General features: G+C 38.2%; 2 protein-coding genes across 6 annotated transcripts in view; one reads left to right on the top strand and one right to left on the bottom strand.

The window, feature by feature from the left end:
* GPM6B (glycoprotein M6B) overlaps positions 1–10,912 on the top strand; it is a 106,934-nt gene extending 96,022 nt beyond the window's left edge. For 3 of the 5 annotated variants that reach the window (XM_041472303.1, XM_041472302.1, XM_041472300.1), the window contains 5 exons: positions 285–441; positions 3,565–3,736; positions 5,622–5,695; positions 6,021–6,086; positions 8,405–10,912. In XM_041472303.1, the coding sequence (XP_041328237.1) occupies positions 285–441; positions 3,565–3,736; positions 5,622–5,695; positions 6,021–6,086; positions 8,405–8,554 (619 nt within the window). In that variant the 3' untranslated portion in view covers positions 8,555–10,912. Of the gene's footprint in view, positions 1–284; positions 442–3,564; positions 3,737–5,621; positions 5,696–6,020; positions 6,087–6,768 lie in introns of all 5 variants that reach the window. The other 2 variants (XM_041472304.1, XM_041472301.1) reach the window with 1 other exon arrangement.
* A 417-nt stretch (positions 10,913–11,329) lies between these two features.
* OFD1 (OFD1 centriole and centriolar satellite protein) overlaps positions 11,330–16,742 on the bottom strand; it is a 29,528-nt gene continuing 24,115 nt past the window's right edge. The window contains exons 19-23 of the mRNA XM_041472299.1: positions 15,140–15,259; positions 13,919–14,070; positions 13,174–13,338; positions 12,478–12,548; positions 11,330–11,529 (exon numbers count right to left, since the gene is read on the bottom strand). Of these exons, the coding sequence (XP_041328233.1) occupies positions 11,484–11,529; positions 12,478–12,548; positions 13,174–13,338; positions 13,919–14,070; positions 15,140–15,259 (554 nt within the window). The 3' untranslated portion in view covers positions 11,330–11,483. The remainder of the gene's footprint in view (positions 11,530–12,477; positions 12,549–13,173; positions 13,339–13,918; positions 14,071–15,139; positions 15,260–16,742) is intronic.

Here is a 16,742-nt window from a genome sequence, read left to right as displayed (position 1 = left end):
TGAAATTGCAGCTTTAACATGGTGACTAACACCAGTCAGTGTAAGGACTGCAGCACCAACAGGAGATGCTCAGGTGGGTGCAGGAGTAATGCACATCAGGATTGCTTACCTGGGAAGGGGCACAGTTGTAACAGTGTTTTCCTGCAGTCTGCTTGCTTAAAATGCTGAGGAGCCTTGAACTTTGTTTATAGGAGTTGTCTCTCATTTACTATAATTTGAGAGGACTGATTTTGTTTTTATAGGACTGAAATCTAATTATATAATTTCTTTCTTTTCCATTTTAGAATACAGCTAATGCAGTATGTAATTTATGGCATTGCATCATTTTTCTTCTTATATGGCATAATCCTTTTGGCGGAAGGTTTTTATACAACAAGTGCTGTGAAGGAGCTGCATGGAGAGTTCAAAACAACAGCCTGTGGCCGCTGCATCAGTGGAATGGTGAGTGGGGTCAGCAGTGGGAACATCAGTCTTTGCTGGCTAAAACCTGTTGACTCCTGGGTTTTGAATAACAGAATTTTGTTGCCTTCTTTGTTTAACTCCTTGTGGGTGATCAGGGTCAATCCATGTCTTGGTTCTTCCCTGAACTTCAAGAGTGCTTGGTTGAATCAAAGTGCTGCAGATAGGCTGGGTGGGGGCTGCCATGGCCTCCCCTGTCATAAAGCTGAACCCACTGGTCTAAAGTAAACTGAGGAGACTGCTAATTTTAAAACACTTAATATGAGCCAAAATCAAATTCATACTTTTAAACATGGAACACTTGAGTGATGCTTAAAGGCAGACTGTAAAATGGCTGTGGTTTGCAGAGCTATTTAAATATCAAACTGTAATGGCTCTGACTTCCATAGTCAATTGTGCTTGAGTGTCTGGATCCTTCAACAAACAGTAATGAATGAATGAAGCTTCACAACATCTTTGCACTTGAATCAAGTATTGATTTGCAGATGGCAAAAGGCAGACAGATAGAATAGCAAGGCTTTTTCGCAAAGCCCTGAAGTTACCAGCCATATTCTCTTCAGCATACTTCTGTGTTAGAACAAAATTGTAAGCAAAGTTTAACTAAAAATAAAACTTCAGATTCTCACCCACGTTGTCCCCAAGGGCACACTCTGCAAGAACAGCCATAACTATGTTTCTGAGAGATTTCAAAGCTATTACTGAAAATCTGAATTCAAAGCTCGTAGTTATGGAAGAAGCTAAGCAGTATGACAGATCGCCCACGGGAAAGTGTGGGTGAAAAGAGAAGAGGCTTTTGATGTGATTGTTGCATTTTAATATACAGTCTATATCCTGAACTTAAAAAATGTGTACTTTCAGCTGGTTAAATACAAAAGAGATGCATGTTTATTTTCATGAGAGTTAGCAATTTTCCACTGTGCTGTTGGGTACTTACTGAATTTTTCAAGAGCTAATAAAAATAAGGCATCTGATAATTTTCCAGTTAAGCAGCTATTTGCTCTTTTTTTTTTTTCTATCAAGTATGGTCTTCACCAAGGAGCAAATTTAGATCTAAAGCAGTGATCTTTTGGATCTTTTCAAAAGATCCAAAATAAAGTAGAAACATACACATCCGTGCATCTCATCAGTGCAGACAATTGCTTGTGCAGTTGAGTAGTGGCAGGCACATGATTGTCAGCTGCTTATACAACTAGCAGTGTGACACATGGAAATAGGGCAGAAAAACATGTTTTCATGTTTGTCCATATTTGTCCATACAATGAAGGAGAGAATTTACCAGCTGAGGAATGGCTTGGAGCTCTGATAAGCTGCATTAATGTTTGGTGGTGACAGGAAAAGTGCCTGTCTGCTGCTGTGTAAAACCTTAGGGCTAGAACAAGGTTTGTCAGGAGATAAAATGTTTAACAGACTAGTGACTGCAGCTGAGTACAGGCAACAGGCATTTGGACATACAGTGACCTTTAGCCATTTTGATCAAGAGCTCCTCTACTTCTTTCATTGCATTACTGAGCAAAGTCCTGAAAGGCAGTCCCATCTTGCATAAGGTTGCTACAGAAGACAGACTTCCATCTTCCCTAATTTGTGTTGGCTCTGGTAATGCAGAATAGCCATTTCCCACAGTTATCTCATTAAATGTGAGAGTGAGTGTATTTTTTCCTGGCTATTTTAGGATTTAAAGGCTTTGTGCACTTCCTCTCATGCACACTTCCACATACACATATGCAAACTCATGTTTTATTTGTAGTGTATCTACAGAAATCCTTTAACCTGGACCACTTGGTCCTTCCCAAAATCCAAAGACAGGATTTTCAATTCTCAAACAAAACATACAGGTCTGGTGTGTGGTGCTGTCTAATATGAAATAGGGCATTCCACTTGAGTTGTCTATAAATTAAAGTCTGGGGTTTTATGGACCACAGTTTTGCAAGAACTTCCACCTCCCCACACACCACCTCCCTTGACTGAAACCTAACCAGATGTTCAGCTGTTGCTCAAATACTTGTAGGGTTATTCTGGAAAAAACCTGTGGGGATGCAAACTTCCACCACTGCAGCATTAGTTCAGTCCCTTGGTTTGGGGTCAGGCTGAGAATGCTCCCCCCTGAGAGCCTCTCCCCTCCTTGCTGCTGTCCTCTGGCACACAAATTATAAGATAGTAGGGCATCAGTGCTTTACTGAAAGTGAAGCCTTTCCAGCCCACCTACAGCTGAGAGAACAGCCACAGCGAACAGAGAGCCCAGGAGATGTAACAGCATTCCCCCACCTTCCAAATGGGATCCAAATCCTGGTCTCACCAGGAGGAGGGAGCTAGGAACTGATGCCAGAGCTACTGTTTCAGCATAACACTTTGAAGAGGAGGCAAAAGGGAAGGGGCTTAGTGGGAGGAGGAAGCTGGAGATTTGCAAAGCAATCAGTGCCACATCTTTTAATCTAACCAAAGAAAATGCATGTAATGTAGTCGGGTTTTTTTAAAGAGCAAACCCAAACCAGCAAATTTTAGTCGATAAATCCCTGATTTTCTAAGGTGAAGTAATTCATTTTCTGCTTGGCAGTGAGTATTAGACCAATTGAATCCTTCTGATCTGCTCTTAACGGTCATGGTATGTTTGCAAAAATAGGTATTTTCAAATGTTACATTCCAAATTGATTTCAATACATCAGGGAGTGTGAGGAAGCTCTGTGAGCATTGATTCACTGCATGGTTTTGATTTGCAAGTTGTATAGAAATGCTAGTATGTTACAGTTAATTTAAAAAAAACCCCTTAAATAGATTTTTGTTGGAATTTATTGGTTTTAGCCTACAACCAGCATCCCTGCTTAGCTGAGAATCTTGAGAAATCAATGGGCTGCTCTTTCACATGAGGGCAATCTGTTTACTCAAGCAGGCTGATGAAAAAGGAAATGTCTGAATTACTTTCTCTGTTGCACTTAAACTACCAAAGTATTTGTAAGCAATGAGAATACTGATTTTGTGTGCTTGAAAATCAAATGCTTTCTCACTTGAATTCTGAAAGTATGCTTAAGATTACTTTGAAGCATTTTAAAGGAAAATTTAAGTAGTCTTTTCAAAGAATAAACACAAAATATTTGTGTTTTCTCTGCCCAGTTTGTTTTCCTCACCTATGTGCTTGGAGTGGCCTGGCTCGGGGTCTTCGGCTTCTCTGCTGTGCCTGTCTTTATGTTCTATAACATCTGGTCAACTTGTGAAGTCATCAAATCTTTTCAGACCAATGTGACAGTTCCAGGGGACCAGATCTGCGTGGACATCAGGCAATACGGTATTCGTTTTAATCCTGATTAAATCCTTTATCCATCCTCCCCGCTCTGTCTTCAGTAGTTTTGTCTCAGCCTTTTCAGATGAATCAAATGCAAAAGCATCTTCTATCTCTGAATGTGCTATTACTTTTCTAATTAATTCACATTACACTGATCTCTTTCCAGATGCAATCAATTTAACTGAACTGACAAGTCACTTATCTGAAATGATTTTGTACCAGTTTCCAATACTGTAATAATAGGTTTGAAAATAGATCAGCCTCAAAATAAATTGCTTGGACACAGTGCTGAGAAATAGATAACCAGATTGTGGGTTTTGAACCCATATGCATATATTCTGTTCTTTCAGAAAGCTGTTTTATATTTGAAGATGAAGTAAATGTCTGCATGTTGCTCTTACAATTACTTTCAGTTAAACAAACAAAAACCTGCAATTAAAAGTCTGCCATAACTAATAATGAATTAATACCACTTTCTGATGACACGCAGAAATCTGAGGGAGCTGGGACAATAACTTAAAATAAGGTCAGGCTTTTCATTTCTTAATGGTGAGTTTTTCCTGAAGTTAATCTTTTCAGCTTCCTTTGTGCAGAAGATCTTCTGTCACCATTACTTTTGGCTTCATTCTAGCTAGCATTTTCTAGGAATGTTTCTTTCTTTGGACTAAGTCATTCAAAGCTGAGAAAATGGATTCAAAGTTGAGAAAGTAAGAAAGCTTGGCTTTGATCTCCCGTCCAGGTAAGTGCAGTGGAAGAAAAGATGCACTAATTTTAAAAGCAAGTCTTCAAATCAGTTAAACGTACACATTCTATTTTAGCAGCTCACAGCAAGAGGCTGGGAAGACATTTTCTTCAGCAGCAAAGCCTAGGAGTGAAGGGAGATGTGCTCCTCCACCTTCCTGCTTCTCTTGGTTGTTTTGCAGCTGCATTAGTGCTGTATAGGGTTGTGTTGGTCCCCTGATCAGTAAAACCATTTGGGTTTCAGTGATTGATGGGAGACAGCAGTTCCCGAACAGACAACGTGTCACTGAACTTCTCTCACATTTTTGGGTGGAAGCAGTAGCTAAAAGGCTGGAATTGTAAGCAGCAGTTGAAGAGAAGAAGCTGACTTGGAAGAAAATCCTATAAAATCTTTTTGAAAGCCATGCCATCCTGAGATAATTGCAATGACCTCCCATGTATAGAATTGCTAATTCCAACCAGCTGGGTTGAAATGCAAAGTTATATGGGAAAACAAACTGGATTTCTCTTAATTCAAATAGGTTTTGCTTAAGCTTTACATTTGTTACAGGCCTAAAAGTTTATGTTATTTTAAATCTGCTAGATTCTGTTGACTTTTCAGACTTTGCAATCATGTAAGAAAAGTAATTGGGAGTATATGAGGTGCAGCAGACTGAACTTTCTTGTAGCAGTGTTCACTTGATGCTTTTTATCTATTGGAACTAAATCAGAAAAAAATCCTGTCATTCTTCCCTCTAGCTCTGTACTCACACCCTTCCACAGTAGTTTCTTGTTCAAGTAGAACCTCATCTAGTAAGTGCTACCCTGAAAGGTGCCAAGTACCTCTGAGATGCAGATTCTCTCTTCTGTGCTGAGGGAGTAGGCAGAGTGTGCAACTGGACCCAAAATGCAAAAATCCAACCAACTGTTTGGCTGCCAGATGGGAAAACCACATCTGAGAACATGCCTTAGCAGCAGCCCTCAGTGTGAGGGGAAAGCATAACCTGAGAGGGTTGTTTGAATTCCTGCTGCCAGCTCCAAGCTGTTCTGGTCAATGCAGGGATGCCCAGAATGGGAACACAACTGGCAAGTGGGTGAAAAAGATGAGAGGAACAGACAGCATGTGTTGATTGCTAAAATTAGTGGTTTCTTTTCTGTGGTATTTCAGGTATTATCCCTTGGAATGCTGTACCTGGCAAAGCCTGTGGCCCAATTTTAGAGAACATCTGCAACACGAATGAGGTACAGAAATGTAACCTGTGTGCAGCTTTTGCCTACAAGTCACCTGGGCACCATGTAATAAATACTTGATTAAAGTTTTTGGAGAGAACTCATGCTAGTAGTATAAAGAGATTGCTTTAACTGTAACAATGAAATAATTGTTACATCATCAAAAAAAAAAAAGAAAATTATTTTCAGATTTTTATTTTCTAAAGCTTTGCTACCATGTTACAAAGATGGTTTTATTATCCTTATTCTCTAGAACACTTGAAAAGCAATTTTATTATGCATTTCTAATGCATTCCTTATGAATTACTTCAATGTTTTTAACATGTTTTTTCTCTAGTTCTACATGTCCTATCACCTGTTCATTGTGGCTTGTGCTGGAGCTGGTGCCACTGTCATAGCATTGGTGGGTAGTATTTTTTGTTGTTTTATAATTAAAAATGTTCATTTTAGGCTTAAAATGCTTTAAGATTAAATTTTGTATATATTAAAGGTAGTGATACTAGACATGAGGGGGGGTGAGCTGTAATCACCATTATTTGCTGCTGTGGTTTGGTCATCACAAGTCAGCAGGTCCCCAACTTTTGCTTTAGGAAGTCACCTTAACCCGCCTCCCCCATACTTAGGAAAAAATGATTTGCATGTCCTTTCAAAATCCTACTTCTATCCACTATTTCTGCTTTTATTTCCACTATTTATTTTCATTTTGTAGTTTATTTGATCAGCTGCTTATAACCTCTTGGTTTCCTTTGCCTGGAGCCAGGCAGATTGACTGGTCCAGCCCTGCAGTGCCCGTTCCAGGTAGCGGCGGGGATGACTCGTTCCTCTCTAACGCTTCCTCTAGTGGCCAGCTTCTAACCTTGTGCCAGCCAAGCCCTGGTGTAACACTCACAACTGGCTGACAACATGGCCTTAGGACTTGTACTGGGTTATCCTCCCCAGAGAAATGGCAGGTTATTTATTTGCATCTTCACCCTGGAAGGAGATCAGAGTAACATCTGTTGTAAAAGTATCGAGAGTTGCCCAAGTGGGCTTGAGCCGTCACCTTGTTGTATCTTACTCTCCTGTATTTTGTTCTCTTCCACCAGCTGATCTACATGATGGCTACTACATATAACTATGCTGTTTTGAAGTTTAAGAGTCGGGAAGATTGCTGCACTAAATTCTAAATTGTATAAGCCCAGTAAAAAGCTGCATTGCGTAGCTTGAAATACCACTGACACCCTAGACTAAAAGTCTAGCTTTTTGGATTTTGTTACAGTAATTGTAAATAGCTTCAGTAAGCATCGTTTAGCTTATCAAATTAATGAAATGACTTCTTGTATATGAACTATGATGTGGATGAGATCTGGCTATTTTTTCATGTTGAGAGGATTCAGTTACTGTAGGGGTATTTATAAAGCATCCTTCTGAAAAGGGGATGTTTTAATTTCAGGTCTCCACTTGATTTCTAACAGTCATCTCAAACAAATACTGGAACAGTTCAGGGTCAGATGCATTAATTTATTCTTCGCCATGAACACCAAATACAAATGCCCCTAAGCATGCAAAATATGCATGTGTGAAAGAAAAGGAATAACTAAGTAGTGCCAGTCTGTGTTGGCAGAGGTCAGAAGCCCAGGTATTATGAATTAATTTGCTTGTGTTTCCAAGTGATTCCATGGATGATGAAATCAATTATTTTCTCTCACTCTTAAGTGCATGCCAAATGATACTCTTAATCTAAAAAAATAAATCCTTGTCTTAGCTCTGCGTAAAACAATCACATTTTTTCTTCTGGACCCTGAACTAGTAAGAAACAGCATATAAATAGCTTCTGCTCTTGTATGGCTGCACTTTAGTAACTGATTTCTCAGTAGCCAGATCTCAAAAATGTAAGTATGACTGCACAGGAAGCAAAACCATGCATAGATCACAGGGACCTTTTCACAGTGTTGGGGGGAAGAACGAAGGAGAAGTGAATCAATGTTTTCAGATGTAGATGTTTTTGCATGAAGTATGGGCAAAAGAAGTTGGCAAGAGACGAATGCACAAACTAGAAAAACAAACACATAATAATTTTAAAAAGAGAACCGTTTGCTATATACAACTCTTCACCTGAAGTTGGACAATGGAAGTTTAAAACGTAGCTATAAAAATACAGGATTAAGACTTCTTAACCCAGACATTGCATGCTTTTGCTTAGTTTTGGACTCATGTTTTGATGTTTAATTTTTCGATGTGTTAATGTAGCCTTGTTCACGTAAATAAAACGGTTCACAGTTTCAGGTTTTCTTCCAGGGGGAGGGTGGAATTCTCATCTGCTTGTTGGGGGAAAAGACCTGCCGGGCTCTGGGCTTGGATATGCATAAACACCACGACCTTAGAGAGCAGTTCTTCTGAGCACCTCGTAGTTTACAGATTCCGTATATTGCCACGTACAAAACTGTTCTCCTGCTTCCCCCCATTCTGCATTTTAATTGACCCGTACAACTCTGTAGCTCATTTTAATATTGTTGTACTAACTTTCTCTAAATTGTGAATAACAAACTGAATTATTAGCATGCCAAATTCTAGAGATCTTTGAAAAATAGCCTCTGTGCTTGTTTTAATAACAGAATGCTTATTAACGTAGAATAACTATTTTTTTGGTCGTTATTTTAAAGAGCGTCTATTAATCTGACTAGCAGCTTGCTTTGCCTCTTGACATGCTCACTCGCCATCATGCTCACCCTTCTCTTCCAGATCCACTTCCTCATGATACTGTCTTCTAACTGGGCCTACTTAAAGGATGCAAGCAAAATGCAGGCCTACCAAGATATCAAAGCAAAAGAAGAGCAGGAGCTTCAGGATATCCAGTCTCGGTCAAAAGAGCAACTCAATTCTTACACATAAATGTTTGCCACAATAATTCAGCAGAAGAGTTCTGTAGCTCTGACAAATCAGCAAATAGCTGCTCTGCAGTACAGATGTGTGTCTAGCAAACAAAATTAGAGAGAAGTGTAAAAGCTTCACATTCCAGCTCCTGGAAAACTTTTTTAGGGAAATTGTTCCATTGGTAATCTTCCATCCTTTCTAAAAGAGAATGGAGGGTTTATTCCAGGCATTTTAAAAGGCAACACTTTACAAAAAGTGACCAAATTATTCTTCTTTGAGACTTGGTGTTTAATATTTGACTTGTTCTAGAGCATGACGCCCTGCACCAAACGGTGGCGGCTGCCCCAGCCGAGCAGGCAGTAGATCTGTGCAGACCTCGGGCACGTGCAGGGTGTGTGACTGAGCACCTCCCAAAGGAACCCGTGTCCAGCTGGGATTTCTGAGAGGAGCTCCTGTGTGTGTGTGATGGCACAGCTGCAGCAGCTCCCAGGTGGTGCAGGGGGGTGTTTGGGAGTGCCCCACACCTGGGCCATGGGAGCAGCTCTGCTCCTGTGCCACACGTCACATCCCTGTGCTCACCTGAGGGTCGAGCAGATCTCCCAAGTTCTAATCTTTTTATTAACTATTTAATGGAATGTAGATCCCTGGATCTGGATAATGATCCCCTTCTTTGAAAATAAATGTCAGCTTTGCCTTAATATTTATTTTCTATAAATGTTGTAGCATTTATATAGTGGCAGGAGACCATTATCCTACATTTTAAGTAAGTGAAAGTGTTACCTTATTAAAATGACACTGATCTGACAATTCCAAATGAGCGGATGAGAAAGTTTGCAGAGTTTTACACAAACAATAAAATTTGCAGCCATAAAAATAATACAGGATGTCCACCTTTCTCTATCTTGGTGCTTAGCAAATTTATAGTCAGTGCTTATGTGTTTTCCTTTTTACAAATTAATTAGCACACTAAGAAAACGTGGTGTTCAGAAAAAAAAAAAACCAACAAACAAACTGGTGCCATTTTAAAGTCATTTCCCATAGAAGTCTGCCTTCTAATTAATGTTTTTTTTCAGAAGCATTCAGTGATATCTTGAGTATTAGTGATGGTATATTTGGTGTTTGTTCTATATGATATATATATATATATATATAAATGTTGGGGGGGAAAAGTAAAAATACATCATTCATTTGAAAAAAACATTCAAGTCATACCCCTGCTAAGCTGACATGTGGTTTGGTAGTTTTGACTGCTGAATATACATCAAAGGAAGCACAAATTCCTTCAAATCAGTATTAAGAGAAAAGGCATTTTTGGGGGGTATTAACTTCAAATATAATTTCTTTTGTTAACTATTGAAGTCTAATTTGACAGTTTCAAAAAAGGGGCAAAGTTGATTGATGTAGAGCAAATATGACAAAATAGCCTAGTGTATGTTCTTACCTGTTGCATGAAGGAGACATTTCTACAGCAATGCAGGTGATGTTCTAGCCCAGTGTTTGCATAAGGGTAATAATGGAGGCAGTGTCTTAAAGCCTAATTCTTTTCTAATTCAGTGTAGCTATTACTGGGAGTTTTTGAAGTTTTGTTTAAGTAGTCTAATATTTTTATGTAAAGAGCATTAAATTTTGCTATGTATAAATTTTTGTAACCTAACAGTGAATCAATATTTTCTATCAGTGCCAAGGGCTTCCTGTAGTTACATCCAAGTGTTAAAATAAATATTTGTAGATAATAGACAACACTTGTGTATGCTTATTTGAACCCAGACCTACAGCTACTCCATGGCAGTGCTTCTCTAGGCTTTATGTCTATCTGAGGTGAAACACGTTCTGTTCCAGAGCTCCCTGCCCTCCTGCCTGGGGCAGGGCTGCTCTGCAGGTGCAGCTGCAGCAGCAGTTGTGTGCAGCATGCAGTAGTGGTAGTTGTTCCAGGCCAGCATAATGCAACAAGCACTACCCCTTCCCCACATCCGACTGGAGCAGTCACTCAGAAATTCTGTAAAGGCCAGAGTGGCTGCAACACCAAATGAAGCAGCATGCAAAATCAGAGTAACCACCACATCACATTTTAGCTTCATTTCAAAAAGCAAAGTTTGTATCTGTCACAGTTTTGGTACATTGTGTTTAAACATCCAGCAAATTCAAGACAGAGCTTTGGTTTCTTGCCCCTAAATTCTGTCAAACTTGGCTTCATGTTCTTGTAGTTAGTTCAAGATGAGCAGCCTCAAATGCAGTGCAAGTTGTAATATATGCTGCCACCCAAAATTACTTCATTGATAAAAACTACTGTATTTTATACTGTAAATAAAGTTTAATGATCTTGCCTATAATCTACCTACAAAATACAAAGCTTAAATAAAGATGAGTTAAATAGCATTTAACTCTTTTATTTTAATCTCTCCATTCTGGGCTGGTTAATACCAACAAGGTGATACATGAGAGGGGCTGCTTTTGAAAGTGACTCCTGCCCCTGCCGTGCAGCAGAAGGGACGCCTTATTTTGGGTCTGCCACACTCAGTACTCTGAAGCTGTGTGAGCCAAGTGCCTCCACGGGACACCTTTAAAAGCAGGTGATGATGAGGGAATTTTTTCTTCCTTTCATCCACACTTTGAAACACTGGGGGACGGGGGTTGGCAAAATTTACAAAGTTTAGAGGAATTCAGTGCCAACACAAATCTACCCAAACATACTGATCAGTTTCTGTTCCCTGCTTTGTTCTTTCTTTCTCTCACCCCACCCAAGGGCTTCCTCCTGGATTAGTAGCACATCAGGACTCCCTGTTTGAAATGAATGACTGAAGTGATGAAACAGATCAAAATCCACTTTATTAATTTATAATTACACAGCCTGCAGTGTTGGTGACTAACATTTATTAGAAAGCACAAAACCACTTTAAAAATATCTCTCATAATAATAATAAAAATTAAAAAAATCAGTAGCTATTGTTCACCAGAAGCTTTCATCCACGTCTCCGTGAGAAATGTCTGCAAGACTGTATTGATTATAGGAGGGAGGAAAATAAAGTGGTATGAGTCCAATGTAGTTTATCTTAAATCTTAATAGTCATTTTAAAACAGAAGTTAAGAGACTGCTGTTTCAGTGAACTGCTGACAATAAAACCAATCCAAAAGCAGGAGGATTTGGGCCTTCATTAACTGAAAGCCATCACCTATACCTCAAAAAGCAGAACTATCTTCTGTAGTGCTCACTAAGTGAAAACAACGCAACTGGTGCCAATTCAGGAGCAGCAGGGTAGGGTCTGTTTAACAGCACAGACAACAGTGAATCATAACTATGGTTATAGTGAACCTTTATGGGGTTTTTTTCCTAACTGCTCCGTATTTTTTTGCTTATTTTCAATTCTACATCTTGGAATAATTTAGAGGAGGATTGTTTGGTTTTTCTCTGGCAAGCAACTAAAACACACATCTGTATTTATCAATGCCTAGAGAGAACCAGAGGAAGTGCCTGGGTTGTTGTGACTCAGTGCAGGCAGACAAAATCTCTGAATAGAGCATCTTAAAAGTCCACAATGCTACTGAAAAGTCAAAGCTAGGAATAGACTATGGGCAAGGTGCAGCACAGACAAACCCAGGGTGACATCACCCAAGAACAATCCCTCAAACTCCAGCTCTCTGTGAAGGAAGTTGGACGCTGCTCAATTGCAGATAAAAAATTGTGAGTGCCACAACTACTGAAACAGATGATCAAGTGCAGCTCTCAGATGTGAGTTACACACAGCGCTTAACTTGCATATACAAGAATTGGAAGGATCCTGAATTTTTCTGACACAACTGCTTTTGATTAATAATTTATTTTGGTTTCTAAGGAGGCAGGTGTCTCTTAGCATAATTCATACCAAATCTATAACAACTATATATTAGAGCTATTATTATTTGTTAATATGGAGTAGTAGAAATGATTAATACATGAGCCTTACCTGTCATCATTTTCAGTAGACAGAAGTCCTTCTGAAGGTGACCCTTCTCTTATTTCTTCTTTTTTTGAATCCTGGTAACCAAGAGGAAAATACACTTTCTCTAACCAGTTAGGTCTAAGTGACCTAATAATAGCATCTGGATTTTTAAGGCTCATAACTGAAAATAAAAATCTTCTGAAGGACCAACCCTATTTCTACAAATGCTACACTGGATCTAGAATAGTAAAACTTTGGAAATTTAGACTGGGATCATGTCTGAACAAAAGCATCCTGCATTCCTTCACTGAAGTAATGTCCACCCATACCTCTTCTTTAATGTCTGATTTTCCATTTTGCCAGAATAAATTTGTTAGAGGAACACAACCTGACATGTGTAGGTTCAGACTGTATTTAAATGCCGTTTAAGCTAAAAATTGAGGACTTTTAGATACTGTCCTAGTACCTTAAACAAACTAACAAACCCCTCACCCAGAGGATACCAGCAACCAGAGGATACCAGCAAGCTTTCCATGTTTTTTCTTTTAGATCATCACACTTTTCCAATACAAACCCAAACACTCTGCTCTGCAGGTTGTTACATAAAGTTTATAAATGAAGAAAAAATTAAATGTGAATACTGTTTTCATTCTAAGCATGCTTAGCAAGACAAAAATTTGGTCAATAATATTTTTGGGACTGTGTTTTGAGAATAATCACCTTGTTTGCCAGTTCCTGCTCTCTGCTCTGCTGAATTATTCTCATGTATTTTTCTAATGGATTGGAAGGAGGATCCTTTACATTATTTTCAGCAGCAGTGTTACTATGCTCAGATTTTACTCCCTCTTCTATTTCTTCATCTGTTTTCATCAAGTCTTGGTTATACTTTAAGACACAAAAAAAATAAATACTGATTAGAAAAATACATTTATACCTTACTACCTGCAATACATGCAGAATTTCACATTAAACTCAGTAAAACACACCAATCTAAACAGTATTAAACAGGACCTAAAAATCCAGAACACTAAACACTAAGTGTTTAAGCTCAAAGGGATTTAAGCAAACTCAAGGTCTCCTTATACCCTCTGCTTCCCAGAGTACCCTGGAAGTCCTGACAGATGGACATGAACATATTCTGGTGGTGTCCCCACCTGCAGAGGCCACACCACAGAGACAGCAAATGTTCAGCTTGTTCCAACAGCATGGTGACAGCGGCCATAAAATTGTAGCTTCCAGTTACATGAGGCAGGGAAGGAAAGGCATCTGTTTCCAGTGAAAAAGTCACTTTGCATAAGGAGACACTCTAGTGAGACTCTAGTTAATCAGACAAGTACATAAAATAACTTAGCCTCTACTACTTTCACTTCATGGAATAAAAATCTAATTTTAACCAAGTAACACATATAGCAATCCTAAAATGCAAGTCACTACAAAGCTGCATTACTGTCAGAAATTAAATTACCGTCTCTTCGTTAAGTTTTTCCATTTCTTTTTGCTCGCTTTCCAAAGCTTCCTGTTCTTTCGCTTTCCTTTCTTCTCCTGCTTTCCTTTCTTCTTCTAAGTTTTTCTCAACTTCTCTGTTCTGTTCTTCAATGTGCCTTTGATCCAGCACCGCTGTGAAAAATTATTTCAACATCTGTAGTTTGATTTATGTAGTTCAGTGATCACTACAAGAGCATACAAATCAGTCCCAGGCTCCTGTATAACGTTAACAGCAAATGAAAAACAACTGCATATATTGTTTGCACATACACCAAACTTACTCTTGGGTATGGGGTCATGTGTTTTCCCACCTCCAAACATTTTTTAGTCTAATAAATGACTCACCAAGAATTAACGAGTAGAGCCAAAGTACAGGCCAGAGATTTGACAGATCTGTGCACTTCTCATTCCTGTCATGGCTGTTCTTATTAAACAAACCTTTATTATCCCTATTTAAAGGCCATGTTACTTTATTCTTTCCCCCTCTACAATGTGGTTGGATACAATTCTTTATATTTATAAAGCAAAGTATTTAAAACCCCTTGGAAAATTATTGCAGGACATGCAGCTGATATGACCAATGTATTTAAAAAGCTGTGTACAAAGAACAGCATTAGATAGCAATGAGATGGGCAAACTAAGGCCTGGGAATACATAAGAAGCTAGAAAGCCCTTCTGTAAATAAAAAGAACCATAATGTTTCCATCTAGAATAATTAGAAAGGCAGCATATGCTGACTATATATATTATTCTCATCTATCCAAAGAATTAAAACTGCATTGTGATAATACAGTTCACCTACATAGTCAAGAATAAATTTTTAAAAATCCAGATAAGCAGTACATAAAATACTTTACAACATTTAATGTCTCATTCCTATCAAGAGCAGAAATTATATTTAATAATTATCTTAAAGAAAAAATAATCATCTCACAAGAGGCTGGATGGGGGGGTGGTGGGATGGGTGGCAAGAATGTTTAAATTAAAAGCAAATTTAACTAAAACCAGGATGAAAAAACTCATCCCCATACAAAAAAGCAAAGGAAAACACTCCTTTCTCTTTATTACAGAAATGGCACTTTCTTGAAAATTTTTTAAATCACACCAGCCTACATACCTACAGACTCTTAAATATTTGGCTGTGTTACACATTTGACATTTTAAAAGGGTACTTTCTTTTGTGTCTGAGCTGAGAACTCACTTAAATCCTGCAGTGAAGTGGCTGTTGCTGGCACAGGGGCTGTGACACAGTTTCCATCGACAATGTCCCCAGATGGATGCAAGACATCACTTTCACACTCCTCTGGTATGTCCCCCTGATCTGGAGAAGAAATTTGAACAATGCCTTCATTATATTGTAATTGCAAAAGTGGAGCACAGCAATGGACAGAGAGTGTGGGAATGGCTAGATTAGAACACAAAAATATCAGCACTAATTGAGCTTTTTCCCTTCAACTTGATCATCTCCCTGAGAATTAAGAATTATCATAGGCTGTACTTGCTTCCTTAATTACAGAATTGTTAGTTTTGAAATTAGCTATTGGAACACATTTGTTTATAAAGCCAAAACTGTAGAAATATACAACAGAAACCCAAGATGTTTTCATTTATTTACATAATCAAGACACAAGTAACAGAAAAATTGGATATCCAAGTTCAGCTCACTGTTTTTATGCATATAAAAATAATCTTTAACTATTTGGTTGCACACTCTTTAATGGAGTCCTTGCCTTCTTCCATGCACAGGATGGATGCTGCTAACTCAGATATTCTACATTATACTTCCTTTTCTCTGTGCAAGACTGGCTCTGAATTCACAAAAACACAATTACTGTCCTTCCTCTTTGATCATTGCTGTGATATTCAACTGCTTTTAAATTACTGATTTGCAAATATGCAGACTGCTTTTATCTCATTTGATGTGAAACAGAAAAAAAGAGATAAAACAAGATGTGGCCATTGCCTCTAGATAGCCAACCTGAAATACACAGGACTACTCTCCCAAGAACTTTGTGTAACATAGCACAGATACTCTATACATCTCTTCAGGTTTTGGGTAAAGTTTTAGAAAACATCAATTTTCATTCTTTATATACTAGCAATGTCTCAAGCTTTTTTCTTTTCCACATAATAATAAAACAAATATTTTACATTAAAAAACCCAAGTCAACCAAACTGATAAGCCTCTCTCTCTCTGAATGGTTTAAATTTCTTTAAATTAAAATTCTTTTAAAGGAACTATAGATGAAAGCATAACAGAAAATTTCTTCAAGCTGTCATTCTAAGTTAGGAGAATGTTTTCAGTTTCTACCAGCTTTTCCCAGGAAAATAAATTCTATATATGGGGTGTTTTGTAAGACCAAAATAATGGGCTATCACACTCAAAAGAAAATCTATTCTGTTTTGTTGCTCTCTCTTAATTATAAAGCTATCAACAACATTATTTCCATATGAGGCACCAATAAGCATCAGGTGTATTTAAATTTTAAAAAAAAATCCTTTCATAAACTTGTACCAGTTAAATATTACTTCTAACTTCAAAATGACTGCTAACAACATAAACAAACAAAGAAACCCAAACCAGAACCATTAATGGTAAAAAATAAATTAACTACTCTGCAAAGGAGAAAAAAAGGAACTCTGTACACTTTCACTCTCTTTTTAAGGGCAGACAGCAAGAGATGCATTATTCCCTTTCGACAAGCACATCACCCAGAAACAGTTGCTGCCAAGATAATCTGCTGATCTTTTCTTTCTAGAACTCACTCAGAGTAGGACTAAAAGATTTCCATATTTTCTGGTAT

This window comes from Pyrgilauda ruficollis, unplaced genomic scaffold (genome assembly GCF_017590135.1).
Source record: "Pyrgilauda ruficollis isolate IOZ18807 unplaced genomic scaffold, ASM1759013v1 scaffold29, whole genome shotgun sequence".
NCBI lineage: Eukaryota > Metazoa > Chordata > Aves > Passeriformes > Passeridae > Pyrgilauda > Pyrgilauda ruficollis.
This window is presented reverse-complemented; position numbering and strand designations above follow the sequence as displayed.